The sequence below is a fragment of the Xenopus tropicalis genome, chromosome 1, assembly GCF_000004195.4.
Source record: "Xenopus tropicalis strain Nigerian chromosome 1, UCB_Xtro_10.0, whole genome shotgun sequence".
Lineage (NCBI taxonomy): Eukaryota > Metazoa > Chordata > Amphibia > Anura > Pipidae > Xenopus > Xenopus tropicalis.
In genome coordinates this window covers 27,767,046-27,783,323 of record NC_030677.2, presented here as the reverse complement: position 1 = coordinate 27,783,323, position 16,278 = coordinate 27,767,046, and the positions used below count along the sequence as shown (strand labels likewise).

General features: G+C 40.7%; 1 protein-coding gene across 4 annotated transcripts in view; it reads right to left on the bottom strand.

Annotated features, from left to right (window-relative positions):
• The window catches only part of cpeb2 (cytoplasmic polyadenylation element binding protein 2), a 52,460-nt gene that overhangs the window by 13,714 nt on the left and 22,468 nt on the right, over window positions 1-16,278 (bottom strand). For 2 of the 4 annotated variants that reach the window (XM_002938640.5, XM_004911230.4), the window contains exons 4-5: window positions 13,899-13,949; window positions 5,307-5,330 (exon numbers count right to left, since the gene is read on the bottom strand). In XM_002938640.5, the coding sequence (XP_002938686.3) occupies window positions 5,307-5,330; window positions 13,899-13,949 (75 nt within the window). The remainder of the gene's footprint in view (window positions 1-5,306; window positions 5,331-13,898; window positions 13,950-16,278) is intronic. The other 2 variants (XM_004911232.4, XM_004911231.4) reach the window with 1 other exon arrangement.

Below are 16,278 nucleotides of genomic sequence, written 5' to 3'. Positions count from 1 at the left end.
GTCCGGCTAGCACACAGCTAATGAACATTAAAAATAAAGACAAATGCTACTATTACTTCACATAATTAAAACAGATACAAAAAGACAAAATGTACAATTTTTTCAGACCGTCTCCTGGTGCTGTACAAACACACACACACACAGGTTAGCATAACATCTTTCTATACTGACTGGAGGCCCCACTGAGGATAAGTAGATAAATGCATCTACTTGTGCCCAAGAACCGCTTGCCAAGATGTTTCTCTTTTGACCCAGGGCAAGTTTTTATGTGGCCATTTGTTGGGTAGATTTCACAAAGGCAGGTGGGGGCTAGGGTTTCAGAAAGCGGCAGCCCCCTCAAGGCACATGCTGACCAGAGAGCCAGAGCTACCAGCTGGGCCACATGCTGGAGAGAGCAGGAATGTGCTCCCGAGCAAATGCTTAATGCTGCAAAACATGTTCTGCTAAATTTATGCCTACAGCTTGGGAAGGAACACTACAGGCTAAACTGCAGCACCGGGGAGTGGAGACACGAGACATTGTGGTTTCTGCGGTCAGCTGTATATTTGAGATTGATATTTATAGCTGCAGCCTGTGGGGGAACAGAAAACGTGGCCAAGAACCAATGTCAAGTGATTCATTATGGATTCCTAGGGGAAGTAAACTGTGACCCGCCGACTCTCCATTCAAAGGATAATGCCCCACCGAATGTTTTTATTTTTTTACAAGCTGGCTAAAGTGATAGTGGCTATCATACATATAACCCTGTTCTTTTACTGATCTGTATACTAATCAGTCATTTTACCCCAAACTAATATGCAATTTTAATGAAACATTCCATTTGCCAACATGAATTGCTCTTCAGTCAGAAAGCCCTTGCTAAATACATAGAGACACATAACTGCTATTGCTTACAATTTGGGCAGTAAAGGTCAATATTAAATCGCTGCTGGAAAGTCTGCTTTCAGACTAAATCATGGCCCTTACCATTCATAATGAAATCTATGCATTTAAAAACACTAGATAGATACTCTGTATTCAGCCCAACAAATATGCACCTAATTCATTTACCCTAACTGGTTTGGGTGCACCAAGGTATGTCAGCGAAAGAATGTGGAGACCTGGAATCTAAAACTGGGACACACACACATAGATTTTCAGTACATGTATGCTTTCCGGACAATTGGGACAGATATTTATACACCATGAGTTTCCATTGGTTCATTAGTTGGGCAGGTTTGAAAGTTCCTGATCTTCAGATTGTTCTGCAGATGAACCAAACAATAGGAAGGTTTCCATAGTGTGTATGGTCCCCCTTATGGCCCATGTATGGCAACCTTAAGACCCATACCACTTGTAGCTACTTACAGATGACCACAAATCAGCTATATCACTTCCTACAAGTGGCATGCCCCTTGAATCCAGTTTTGACAGCTACAACAATCTAGGACTGCTTAACTACCATGAAGGTCCTCTTTCATAAAAGCCCCATAGTGCAAAGGAAGCATAACTGCAATATTAGGTGTGGGTTCCTTTGTGCAGCACAGGAAGCTTCTCCCTGGGTTGTCAGATCATGAAGCTACATGTACAAGATTGTCATGGCTGTGCTATTTTAAGGAGATAGGCAGACTCCTAATTATAGAACCTACACTACCAGATGCATCGACACAGACAGAATAGAACCCATACAATTTAGCAGAGCTGTCCAGGATGTACTGTGAATAAAGGGTGGGGTGGTGGCCATATGCGGCCAAGAATAAGCATGTCAACAGGTGGCACCACTGACATCAGCAAAGATGGTGTGTTACTGCGATGTCCTCAGCAATTTAGCCAACACCAAAAATGGGCAAATAACATTTATTAAGAATAGGTTTATATTTGTGGCTTAACTACAAAATAATCCTAAAAAAAAAAAAAAAAAAAAAAAGAACCCAGTGACAAAATGCTGGCTCCTTTGGGTTTATCTCTATGGCATGTGAGTCCTCCCAGTGTTGGTAACTAATCAGATTCTTCCACCCATCATGTGGCCATGGGAAAGTGCTTTCTGCCTTTTAGAGATAATTCAATCACATGGTGAGCAATTACATGTTTGCTTGATAGCTGCACAACATAAAATGTATATACCGTATATATATTTAGAATTTTAACAAGATTCTGTCTCATAATGGATATTACAACATTCTAGGTTTGCAAGGAGAGGCTGCATTGTGATGTGTGGTAAAGGCCAATAGTACAAGCTTCTTACAATATGTGAGCCCCCTCCACCCCCAGTTATTCTATGAACTGATAAGTGAAGCAAACTCTGTTTGGCTCCTGTTGCATCTGTGTGATAATGTGTATAGGTTAGGTGATGCCAATATAACCAGGATAATGCTGCTGTAAAATATCATAACTCCCAACTGTCCCGATTGATTGACAGGGAAACAGAAACAGGGAATAGAATGGCAGAGTGTCCTAAACTGTCCTGATATAGGGAGACTCAAATGATTGAAGGTTATTTTTAGGATATTATGAGGTTCAATGACTTATGGCTTAACTGAACATAACTAGGCACCAATTTTTAACTAATAACGTCAGTTATAATAGATATTTATTAAGTGCTTTTTTGTATAACTTACATATATTATATTATCTATCTATCATCTATATACAATGGCTGATCTAGCAACCAACGACAGAGGCTATTTTTGCCCCTAAAAACATAGTGTGAGTTGTACAAGGTACTAGCAGGCAAAATGCAGTTTAGCAGATTATCTAAAGAACAAGAATGTGTCAAGTTTCCCCTAGGTCACTCTTTGAGTAAGTTAATAAATAATAGTTAATCTTGGCAGAGGAGAGGTGATGGGGGTCATTCTGTAGTTTATCTGTTTGGGTTCTAAAGAGAAAAAGAATTTAAATATTTGTGTGTACATGTGACCTCCCGACACCATCAAACACCGTTAAAGTGTATTTTGACCGTGGTGCTGGTGCACTGCCTGAATATTACAGGATGTTTATTGGCTGGGTGTTTCCAAAGGTTACTAGAGTTAATCGGGTCCTTAGCGGCTCAGCACAGGACCTTTGCTCCATTGTGCTTGGTTGCACAGGGCTTATACAACAGAAATCTGATGGCAAATCAGAATCAGGTGGTCAGCTTTATCAGTCCCTTAAATGCTTAGTTTTGGTTGCTTTGTATTTCTCATGTGTGCCTTTACTAATATATGATACACCATACAATATACTCTAATCATCTCAGTTAGCAGACTGTCCCCCGATTTGGCCATCCAAGTAATGGGTCACATTGTGCTATTCAAATAGTTTGCAGACGCATAAGGAAGGGACATAATTGACTGCCCATTGACATCTCCATTCACACCAAATTAATGGATACCTGACTGAGCAATCAGGGATGCCACAACTTTGGCTCTATACAAAGGGCAATAAGCTGGCAAGTTGGAAGAACTATCTGCACATGTAGCCAGATTTACTCCCTACAACACCTGCAAAAATTTCACTCAATTACCTCACTTAGAGAATTACCTCACTTAGAGAATTCTTTAAAATCTTTGTGGGGAAATTCCCATGTGTCACAATATGCTTAATTTAGATAAAAAACCCCATTGGTGCAGCAGAAATATGAATCTCTGGTAGCGACACAAGCCAACAGCGCCTTGGGGCAGTAAAAGCAGTGTATGGTAAAATCCATAAATTGCTGGGCAACATTTGATTTGCGTAAAATGTAGTGACTGGACCATATGCTGCAGTGGGAGATAAAGGCCTGCAACTAGGTGTCATGTCCTTGGTATAAAGATAATGGAAGACAATATGGCGGAAATTATCTTATCTAGAGACCCTATCAGCTCTTCTAGATAGTGCGCCTAACACTTAGCCCAGCTGTAGAGACCCAGTGACTGCATGTTGTGTAATCTAAAATGTTTTGCAACACAGGAATGTGAATGATTGTAACCTTGACAGATGCCAGTGTTTAGTTGCATAGCGGTGAGCCCTGTTTCACAAGCGAGCAAGGATATCGAACGCTAGCACCACAGCTGCTGCGCCCAATCAACTCGCATCATCACCAGGATGCCAAGATGGCCATCACCAATAAACTGATTAACAATACACCAATAAGTTTATGCCTGCTTTGTCTTTCATCAGCACCTGGAATTTAGGTCACTGCACTTTCAGTAGTTACTATAGAATGTCAATTATTATTCTGCAACTCTTGATTGTTAGAGTATTGTAAAAATATAAATAATTGAAAAGTGCTGTGTAATTTGTAGGCGCTATATATGATCAAATGCATTGAAAATATATTAAAAAACTTTATTTAAAATTATTTTGGTGCATAGAAAGCTATTACATATTTCCTCAGTCTATAACAGCCATGCACAGATGTCATGCAAAGGAACAGAACTACAAAATAAAAGGGCTGTTTTGACCTTTAGTGCAGAAATGCCCAGAGCATTATGTAAAGGCACACATATTTCCCCGATCAGGGTGCAGTTATCTGATTATAAAACAATGCAGGGTGAAGTGATAGACCGAATAGGGAATTGTCACAGAATCAACAAAAGATTTTAGAAATATTGGTGTGTAATAAACAACACCCAGTAAATTGTAGCAGCGAATCAGATGCATGCTGTTAAACTGCTGACAGGGGAATGCTCCTTTGCTTATTGGTTACTGTAGGTTACTAGAACCAATGCAAACTTTGCCTCTGTTATTACATGAATCCTAAAAGTTTGCAGGCAACCACTTTGGTTTCTAAAAGTCCTGTTCTCTGGTCAAAAAATTTACACTTACTACATCCCTCAACTGACAGAATCACAACTATCTCCATCTTCTCTGTTTAAACTTTATACCAAATAACTACTTGTCTTATGTATCTCCACCCCATGAGGACTTCCATGCTATTCCAGTTTCGTGCATGATCAGACTTGGGCACACTGATAACAGCAAAGTGAATGGATTACTGCACTCTACTGATTAACATCACATGCATTCTCAAAATAACTCCAGTTCCACCAACTTTTCAATTAGATCAACTTGCATTTTAGTGTTATTGACACTTTCAGCTTTACAACCAGGTATCCAAAGCCCTGACTGTATTGAAGAACAGACTTAAAAAAAAATATACAGAAATGAGTGTTATCCAGGCAACTGTAAGCGTTAATATTGTGATTAATTGTGAAAATCCAGAATTTCAGCACCACAATTAACTTAATTTCATTATGTCTTAGCCATTGACTTTTTAAGCACGAATCATAAAAGATGCGGCAGGATTGATTAGAAGATTCCCAGTAAATGTTAATTGCATTTTAGTTATTAAAAGATAAGTGAATTACCTCGTCTTCTCCCATAACTCCTTGCTGCATGTAAACAAAGGACAAATTGTCAATTGAAAAAAAAAATTATTTTAACCTAATGTAAACACATCTGAAAAAAACATTATTGGGCACAAAATTTGTATTAAAAGCTAAAAGCATAAGACACTTAACAAGCTAAGTATGTAGCAATTTAGCCAAAATTCAGTAATTTCATCCTTTGTCCATTTTATGATCATACCAATATGTGTATACATTCATACAAATATAAATATTAGGTGCTTACTGTAGGTCACTTATGGAATTTAAAAGTGAAAGCATAAATAGGCATTTAGATCTGATGTCAAGTTAAAGGGCTGACATACATTTTTAATTATAACTTATTTAATTATAACTAGCCAACGGTCATTTTTGTTTTTCTTAGGTTTCATGAAGACAGTTCAAGTATAGGATCTATTATCCGGAATGTTTGGGACCTGGAGTTTTTCAGAATGGAATCTTTTCATAATTTGGAGCTCCATACATTGCATCTGCTAACATAATTTAAACATTAAATAAACCCAATAGGAGTGTTTTGCCAATAAGGATTAATCATATCTTAGTTTGGGTCAAGTACAAGGTACTGTTTTATTATTATTACTACTACTACAGAGAAAAGGAATTATTTGCCTGAAATAGACTCTTTGGGAGATTTTCTGTAATTCAGAACTTTCTGAATAATGGGTTTCCAGATAAGGTATCCCATACCGCAGTGATCCTCAAAAAGTGGCTTGTTAAAAACACGTTGCTCTCAGTGCCCCCAAACCAGGTAGTTATTTTTGAATTCCTGACTTGGGGGCAAGTTTTGGTTGAATAAAAACAAGATTTCCTTACCAAATAAAGCCCCTGTAAGCTGATAGTGTGCATAGAGGCTCCCTAATAGCCAATCACAGCCCTTTTTTTGGCTCCTCCATGAACTTTTATGATATTTGTCTCGTTCTCAAAGGTTTTTTACATTTGACTGTGGCTCACGAGTAAGAAAGGTTGGGGACCTCTGCCTTGTCGTCTCATTTTGCAGTTTTATCATTCTCTAACTTCCATAGGATGCTATAATTCCCTTACAGTAATTTGTCAGGGCGTGGCCTGGTGTTACTGGACACTGGTTAGCCAAATAGGGCCATAAATGGATTACTCCACAGCAGGGACAACACAAAACTGCAGGAAAATGTAAGGTCACATAAAGGAATGTTTAGATTTCCATGGAGATAATGGAATTAAAAGCACATTTGTTCTGATTGAGAAGTTCCATCCGGTGCAAGATATGAAATTCAGGATACAGTACAGCACATATTTGGCCATATTCTGATTCTGATTACTGGTTTAGAGGACAGTCATATTCCCCTAAAGCAAATGGTAAGCCAACAGCATTATGGAAAAAAACCTGAATCTGAATTTTTAAATAAATGTCCACTCTAAAGAACAGTTTGTACATTCACCAAAGACAATATAAGAGCTGTAGTGCTTGACCTTCCTGTACTGAAAAGGACTGGCACAAAACCAGAATGAAGGGGTTTCTATCCCTCCTCCTCTTTTCTTTCTGTGTTGCTTCAACAAAAGCCCCTTGTAAGCAATAAACAAATCTCTATCCAAGTCACAAGCAATTGCATTGTATTGAACCGCCTGTAAAAGCAAATGCTAAAACTCATTTATGCAACTACTAAGCCAACACGAAGCTCATTCGCAGAAAGGGCGTAAATAAGGGCGGTGGCGGCATGGATGGCAAAGGAAATAAAAGCTTGACACCCTTAACAGTCCCAGTCCTGAGATGCCCTATGCTGCAAATTCTTCCTCCTCTAATAATATATTAGTAAATATGCCTGAAAATATCAGCATTATTCCCTAAATTTGAGATTATATTCTAATGAGCAAAACACTGTTAAAATGTCCTATAACAATGTTATAAAACCCATAAATATTCTTTAGGAAACCGCGACTTTAAGTGTCAAAAGCTTGTGTATTATAAGAAATAATGTCCCCCCAAACCCTGTTTTTATATCAGTTATCAGAAGTTCTCTCAAAGTTCTAAGTGTGGTTTAAAAGCACTTGCCATTTTGTCTTATATTTTACAATATGGGGCTGATACAACAAAGTACGAGCTCGAATCCCCAAAATGGGTTAAACTCAGATTAGATACGATAATTTCTGATGATCACAAAAAAAATCGCAATAGCCACGATAATATTGTATTGGCGATCAGAAAGTCACAACATTTTCGTATCTGAACGATCGTAAATGGCAGGAAAACCTTTCTGACTTTTATCCTTCTGTGCATGTTTTTTGAAGCCTCCCATAGGACTCAATGGCACTCTGCAGCTCCAACCTGGCCCAAGGAAAGTCTCCCATAGGACTCAATGGCACTCTGCAGCTCCAACCCGGCCCAAGGAAAGTCTCCCATAGGGCTCAATGGCACTCTGCAGCTCCAACCCGGCCCAAGGAAAGCCTCCCATAGGGCTCAATGGCACTCTGCAGCTCCAACCTGGCCCAAGGAAAGTCTCCCATAGGGCTCAATGGCACTCTGCAGCTCCAACCCGGCCCAAGGAAAGTCTCCCATAGGGCTCAATGGCACTCTGCAGCTCCAACCAGGCCCAAGGAAAGTCTCCCATAGGGCTCAATGGCACTCTGCAGCTCCAACCCGGCCCAAGGAAAGTCTCCCATAGGGCTCAATGGCACTCTGCAGCTCCAACCCGGCCCAAGGAAAGTCTCCCATAGGGCTCAATGGCACTCTGCAGCTCCAACCCGGCCCAAGGAAAGTCTCCCATAGGGCTCAATGGCACTCTGCAGCTCCAACCCGGCCCAAGGAAAGTCTCCCATAGGGCTCAATGGCACTCTGCAGCTCCAACCCGGCCCAAGGAAAGTCTCCCATAGGGCTCAATGGCACTCTGCAGCACCAACCCGGCCCAAGGAAAGTCACAATACCGAAGCTTAAATGAATCCCAAACTTTCATACTTATTGCGACAAATACGATTTTGACGCGTAAAATTTGTCTCACAATACACAAAAGTCATGCAAAAAAACGCAGAAAATACTCACAGTTCTATAAATTAGAAAAAATATTCATTTTCTGTATTCGGAAAATACATTTCTCTCTAAATAATCATATGTATTCAACGACTCTGCACTAACAAAACTCTGCAGTTTTGACCTCAATTAGTGTTTTAGTTAACTGGCTAAATGAATAGGGAGAGATCTATCTTGACTCCCCTCATGTTGGCTACATAAGTGTGTTCTGCTGCAGATTACAAGTAAAACAGTTGCCACCTTCTTAAACCATATTTATAGCATCCAAGCGGCTACTGAATTGGTTATTATTAGACTAGAAATACTAGATAGAGCAACAAAAGCTTTGTACTAAGCGTATATTTTTGTCTATAGGCTGCACCTATACACACACCACTAAACACATAGCCAAACCCCCTACCTTTCCAGTCAGGCAATGGCTATATTATGATTAGACTTCCTGTACCAGTCACATGTCCTGTCACATGATCAGTGCTGACTCAGCCCATAGCAAGATGGTGATCTCTGTTTCATCCCTAGAATATACTGACACAGCAAGCTTTCTATTCCATCTGCATTATACAATTACACATACTAAAAAGAGTCACAGAAGTGCACCCAGCTGAGAATGCCCTGCAGCTTCCATGTTATTCTTTTTTTTCCAGAGCATTAAAATTCTACAATTTGTGAAGGGAATGCATGGAACTAGATTTTTCTACTGTAAATATGCTTGATACAAGCACAGTCTCTCAGTGAGGAACATTAAGATATTTGAGAAAGACAAACAATGCAAAGCATTACGACAGGAAGGTAACCTTATAAGATGTCTATAATGCACTATCTGTCCTAGATATGTGAATGATAGTGTCTGTATATCAGCGGTTCTCAACATGTGGGTCAGGAACCCTTTGGGGGCCGAATGACCCTTTCACCTAAGACCATTGGAAAACATCGGGAAATAACATATTTCCGATGGTTTTAGGAATAATTTTATGGTTGGGGGTCACCACAACATGAGGAACCGTATTAAAGGGTTGCGGCATTAGGAAGGTTGAGAACCACTGCTGTATATGGAAATAATTCTCCAGTAGTAGATGATCTACAGGTTTCAGATTCTCCAGGCAGGCTGTCAGCAGGGGATTGTGATTTGTACTTTAAAAATAAGTTAAGGGTTGATGGTTGGGTTGATACTATACCTTCTATCCCACAGCCCCAGTCCCTTCCCAGAGGCTATTATCCCCCCACTGCTACTATAGGCACCATCTCTCCCTACTATACCTGCTATCCCACAGCCACAGTCCCTTCCCAGAGGCTATTATCCCACTGCTACTATAGGCACCATCTCTCCCTACTATACCTGCTATCCCACAGCCCCAGTCCCTTCCCAGAGGCTATTATCCCCCCACTGCTACTATAGGCACCTCTCTCCCTACTATACCTGCTATCCCACAGCCCCAGTCCCTTCCCAGAGGCTATTATCCCCCCACTGCTACTATAGGCACCATCTCTCCCTACTATACCTGCTATCCCACAGCCCCAGTCCCTTCCCAGAGGCTATTATCCCCCCACTGCTACTATAGGCACCATCTCTCCCTACTATACCTGCTATCCCACAGCCCCAGTCCCTTCCCAGAGGCTATTATCCCCCCACTGCTACTATAGGCACCATCTCTCCCTACTATACCTGCTATCCCACAGCCCCAGTCCCTTCCCAGAGGCTATTATCCCCCCACTGCTACTATAGGCACCATCTCTCCCTACTATACCTGCTATCCCACAGCCCCAGTCCCTTCCCAGAGGCTATTATCCCCCCACTGCTACTATAGGCACCATCTCTCCCTACTATACCTTCTATCCCACAGCCACAGTCCCTTCCCAGAGGCTATTATCCCACTGCTACTATAGGCACCATCTCTCCCTACTATACCTGCTATCCCAAAGCCCCAGTCCCTTCCCAGAGGCTATTATCCCACTGCTACTATAGGCACCATCTCTCCCTACTATACCTGCTATCCCACAGCCACAGTCCCTTCCCAGAGGCTATTATCCCCCCACTGCTACTATAGGCACCATCTCTCCCTACTATACCTGCTATCCCACAGCCCCAGTCCCTTCTCAGAGGCTATTATCCCACTAGTATTTATTCTTAAAAAAGTATGCAAATGGTATTATAGGCATGAACACATGCCCAGCTAGACATTGTTATAAGTGTTTAAGCATAATGGCACAATAATTTCTACTATGCGCAGAGTCGCAACTAAATGCAGATGGGCAAAATGTAAAAAGAAAATCTTTTGAAGGGATTGGCTTTTTTCTCAGGTGCATAGTGAATAAGTTGGCCCTCCAATTCTTTGGACCAAGCTAAATGAAATACAGCAGTACTGGGATTTGCATGAAAATTGCCTGAACCTAACAGTGCCCTCAATTATACTTTAGAGCTGTTCTGTTCTAGAAGGTGTGTTTTAATTCCTGCCGACAATGAAGAGTTATATTTGAAAACTGTAAAAAGGATTCCAATTCCACACAGTCCATAACTCACTGTATGCACAGCGTCTCTTAAAGTAACCACTACCTAATTCTGCTGTACAAGGCTTAAACTATAATCAAGGAAAAAACACTTGGGGTGCTAAATTGTTAAGCACCACAGCAACTAGAACGCAACTTGTTTCTCTGATAATGACCAGCTTTTTTAAAAAAAAAAATAAAAAAAAATTCATGGCTAAGTACTTGCTTGGGAGATTTTCAGGTAAAGGCCACCTAGCTAGTGAGCACCCTTCTTTCTTTTAATATGATGGCCGGTGGGGAACAGAATGCACCATCCTCGTCTCAGAAACCTTTGCCTATGGACATGTAAGCTGATTATTTTTCTGGTGCCAATGTTCATGTAATGCATGAATAATCTGAGCTTTGGCCAGTTGGTATGGCTTTCTGCTACTCTATAACCAAAATACAAATGAAATCTTCTTATCCAGGAATGTAAATGGAAACAGAAAGGGAGCATGTGAGGATAGGGGGAGGACCAACATTTTCCACTGGCAAGATCTTTGCATAGCAATGTTAAGCGATATAAAACTAAATAACCGATCAATAGATGAGGCATTTCAGTACACTCTCTATCACTATAGATTATTTTTAGAGCTCTGCTGGTGACAAGATTTATGGACGACCTTCTGGATTCTCGATGAAATGCCTGTTAAAATGCTGCTATAAGATTCATTTCGGTGGGTTGTGCGATTGTTCAATCACCGAGCTGGACTGGATCAATAGCCATAAAAAATGATTATTCCCCCCTAAAGGGCAAAGGTCTTTGCTTTGATGGTCTCTGCTTATTAACCCCTGCTACAAAAGGTCACAATTAACTGCTTAGTTAATTTAAACACCCCTACCCCCCTTTGAACACCTTATAAATATCTTTTAGAGATTTTTTTTTTTTTTTTTAAAGCCTTTCACAAAATACCTGCCCTATGAAAGCCAACATTTTTGATGACACAATGTGGGGTGTAATTAGATATATGGCAACATCACCCCAAGAATGATAAGTACCCATTAAAGTACCCAATTCTTTTTCAAAGACACAAGAAACATTTTATGTTCGAATTGGTTGTTACTGATCCACATCCCAGAGACAATGGGGCATGTTTTTTAAAAATAATCTTCCCTTAGTATTAGCCATACAAACCCACTGATCCCTCGATTACTAAGGAATGAAAACGGACTCTGCCAATACCAGCCATTGAAACATAGTTGTTGATCCAGAAGTGAAAGACACTGGGCATCTCATCTGGTTCTCATGTCAGACCAATGTGGCCATACGTGCGTTGAACAAATCATAATGCAATAAAATATATGTAGTTTGTGGGCCTGATAATTGGCTAGCCAAGAAAATCAAGTTTTGCTTTAAGGTCTTCAATACCCTATGAACTCAAATGTACTGACAGAATAGGCACCTTGTTGTGTCTGCTCCTTGGGGGCACATTTGTATGCTGTACGATAGCAATTCAGTTTTGCATCAAAATATATTTCATTTGCTTGCAATAGCTTATAAGCTAAAGTTTAATAGCAGGATCTGCCATACTGTAGTATTTTTCATTGACTTCAACAGCAGCCAAAAAAAAAAACAAACAAAAAAAAAAAACCTCTCACTGTACAGAGAAAATATATCAGTGTAAATATATGGGGGTCAACAAAAGGGAAAATGGCCAAAACAAGAATAAAAGAATGACATAGCACCTAATACCAGCTCTCCTTACATAAAGTAGGCCATGTTATGCAGCTATGAGAGGAATGCAGCTCCTGCTTACAAATAAAACAAATGCTATGTTAAGACTGCAGGTAATTGTTCTGGGACCTCTGGGATCCCTCCCATAACTCCTGCTAGGTTATAAAATCTTTAACAAGGTACATGTCACTTTGTAAGCAAGAGCAATGTTTACAGACCTCGTGTTATATAACTGACTTATTTACAGGCATATATATATTCTTCAGATCGTAAATTTTCTATAAAGGGAAACTAAAACCAGGAAACAAAAACGCCCTAAATGCCTTTACACTTAATGCTGGCTGAGTGTGTGCTGTTACCAGCTCTGTGTCATTTCTAGAAAGCTGCTTTTTACATTTTAATTCCACATAGTTACATTGGGCAGGACTTTGGGGCAGGATTCATGGGGGATATGTTTAGACAACAGATAGGTGGCAGCAAACAAACGTGATGGTAAACAAACTGCAAAAAAAAGCAGGACTTCTGCTCCAATGAAAACCGTCTTCGTGTACAGGAAATAAATTAATGGGATGTCAGCCAAAAGGATAAGAACAGTATGCATGGCAGGGCATTATAACTGAATGACTGCACAAAAACACAAGAAAAGGGTATGTATTTTAATCTGTTTAATTGATGGAAGATAGCGGTGCTGCTGATTAATGGAACTTTAAAGTCTTATACACCTAACCTACACCTTGAAAAGGCAAACATTTTTCCACTGCTTAACATATTATTCTCTGTTCTATCAGAAAGAGCCAATTATTAAATAAAAGGGAAGAATTCATGTGACCATGAGGTAATAGCTTTAACTGTGCCTTTTATGACCTCCATCCCTAACAATAGCCAAATTGTACTTGTATTACACCGCCGACCGTCCAGCTATCGGCATCTCTAAACCCAATAATGATTGGTGCACTGCTGATCAGTGCACAACTTCGGAACACAAGTGAAGGGCTTTCCACCAGCGACTCCTATTGTTGCTTGTGGAAAGTCATTTCAGAGCAGTTAGTCTCCCCGCCATAGCAAAGATCTATCCGTTCCGTGGGTCCTTAACCTACCACGGCTTTGTAAATGGGCAAATCACAAACATACACCAATGCATTCACTAAAAACCGGGCTAAACCGAACACATAAGCCACAGGACACTAAGAAAAAAACCCCATTATATTTAATATATACATAGACATATATATTTTTAATATAGGTTTTCCTAGTGATAATCACCTTACCAATGCACCATTGTTTTTAATTGTATCCCCTATGCTGCATTGAAATGAAAAAAAAAAAAATAAATAGAACATGAATTAAAAGTACTCACCATTTAACATAAGAAGGCTGTCAGTCCCAGGATGGGGGTAGTTCAAACGACCTAAGGTGAGAAAAAAAAATTTGGTGAGAAATTAAAAAAAAAAAAAAAACAAAAAAAACAAAGCTATGCTTTAGGGTTAAATTCTGATGAGAGAGACGCCTTAGATTCCCAACCAATCGGATAAAGGCTCTGCTGCCTCTCACTGCCCAGAAATGTGCTGAACGCTGTGGATTTCTCAGTGTGTACTTGCTGGGTCACCTCTCCCTACACAAACAGCAGGCAGCGCTTTATAGCCTGCCAGCGACACAACGGGATGTGCAGCCTTGATTATTAGTTTTCTGGGACTTCTTCTCAGGGAACTAAGCAATCTCAGTTTATAGTTAAATTACCAAATATAAATGGTCATTCTCATGGGGCTCCTCAGGTGTTAGGGGGCCAGGAAAAATGAGCTCTCTCTGCCACACCCTAGAACTGGCCTGGTTTCTTAGGGCAGTTTTTGTTTCTCCGAACTCGCCCGAAGTTTCCTTGCCTAGGCAACTTTGAGAAACCGAAGAGATGTGCATGCCATCCCACAGGCGATTTACATTCTTGCCAGTGGGATGGCATTTCAAGGAGATTACTTGCCCGCAATAGCGAAGATTTATCGCAGGCGACTAATCTCCCCGTGTGCCACTGCCCTTAGGGTGAAGACAAATGGAGCTAATAGTAGCAGCTACTTGCCATGGGAACTAAAATAGATAATGATAATCATTTACTGATATCTCCAGGGTCAGACTGGGGGGGTGCAGGGCCCACCAGGATCCCACCCCAGGGGCCTCCACACCCCCCCAAAGGGTTCCCCACACCCCCCCCCCCCCCCCCCCCCCCCCCCCAGTGGTCCCCTAAACTATAATGAATTTCAGTTTGTGCTTTTTCCTGATTTTACATCATGTTTTCCTGGATTTTGCTAGATATATAGATAGATAGATAAATATATCTAAAGATATATCTAAAGATATCTTGAGAAAGGCTGAGGTGTTCAGCCGAAACGTCAGTCCACCATTCATTAAAGGAATCTTTATTTTTCACATAAGTCCTGTGAGAGCGGCTTCTTTTATTTTCTACTTTGTTTCCGGATTTTGGATGCTGCACCCAGGCAAATTTTGTGCTGTATACGTGAGTGCCAGTGGTCTTTGTTCTTATATATATATACCGGTATATCAGTGCGTGTATGGCCACCTTTAGACTTTATTGGATTACAATTCCCAGTTACAGCCCAGTAAAGACAAGCAAGTATTCTACTTATTTTCCACTTATTTTTCTCTGACACTATATTCCATGAGTAAGTGCCTCAGTTGATGCCGTTCCTGTGGCTTATCAGAAAAACTGCCACTTTTGTGAGAAAAGTTTCCCATCTGGCACCTGCTTTAATCAAAATCCAGCTATAGTTAGTTCCTCTTGGAAAACCCTTGCCGAGGCCCCATATAAGGGCACAAAAGCAAACAAGCCGGCTGGCAGCCTTATCATGGAACGCTCAGGTACTAGTCCTCTTCCAGATAAGGAACCTGGCGCTTCCAAGACTGCTGCATACGGGCCAAAGTAGGCTCAGCATTTTCAGAAGTAAAAGAGCTTGCAAATCAGCTTAAAATATTAATCAGGAAGAAAACCAAAAAAAAGGCCTAATGGAAGAAAATGCAATTCAAGGAACTGTCCAATATATATTCAAAAAAAGCAATGGTTTTAGCCATGTAGCAGAAGGCAGTCTGACTAACCTGCAAAGGAGCATGGGAATCAGCTGGCTTCTGCTGTAATGTCCCAATATCAGACTCAGCTTTCAGAAGCAGTTATATTTACAAATAACCTTAAAACCATTGATGCTGTGTAATGAATGTATATTGGAAAGTTGCTTAGCACAACAATTTCATTAGGCAACATTTGTTTTTGGGTTAAAATGCTAACCCTGAGGGCACTAATATAGAGAGAGCAAGGCCAGGCACATATGACAGTATGAATAAACTGAGCCTACACATGTGATGTCGCAGTGCTGCGGAAAGGGGAGGATGCCTATTGAGTATCAAACACAAGAGCTCGCTGTGTGTGCCAAAACATACAAAAGACACAAGATGCTTAGTCACCGCAGAAAGGGGAAGCGTCTAAATCTGAAACACGTGTCCAACATTCCATTCGCTCCCTTTCCAGCACTGCAGTAGAGCACACAAGAGCCACTGTCCTGCCTTGTTTGGATTCTTGCACAGTTTCAAAGGCACAGTGAGAGGGCAGTTATTATTGCACACAAAGGCCGGCATTCTTGTTTTCTCAGAAAGAATGTACATATACACACACACCGGCCAACCAACGGCATGGAAATGTAAGCTGGCTTTATGAATCCATAACGCTCATCAACAACAGC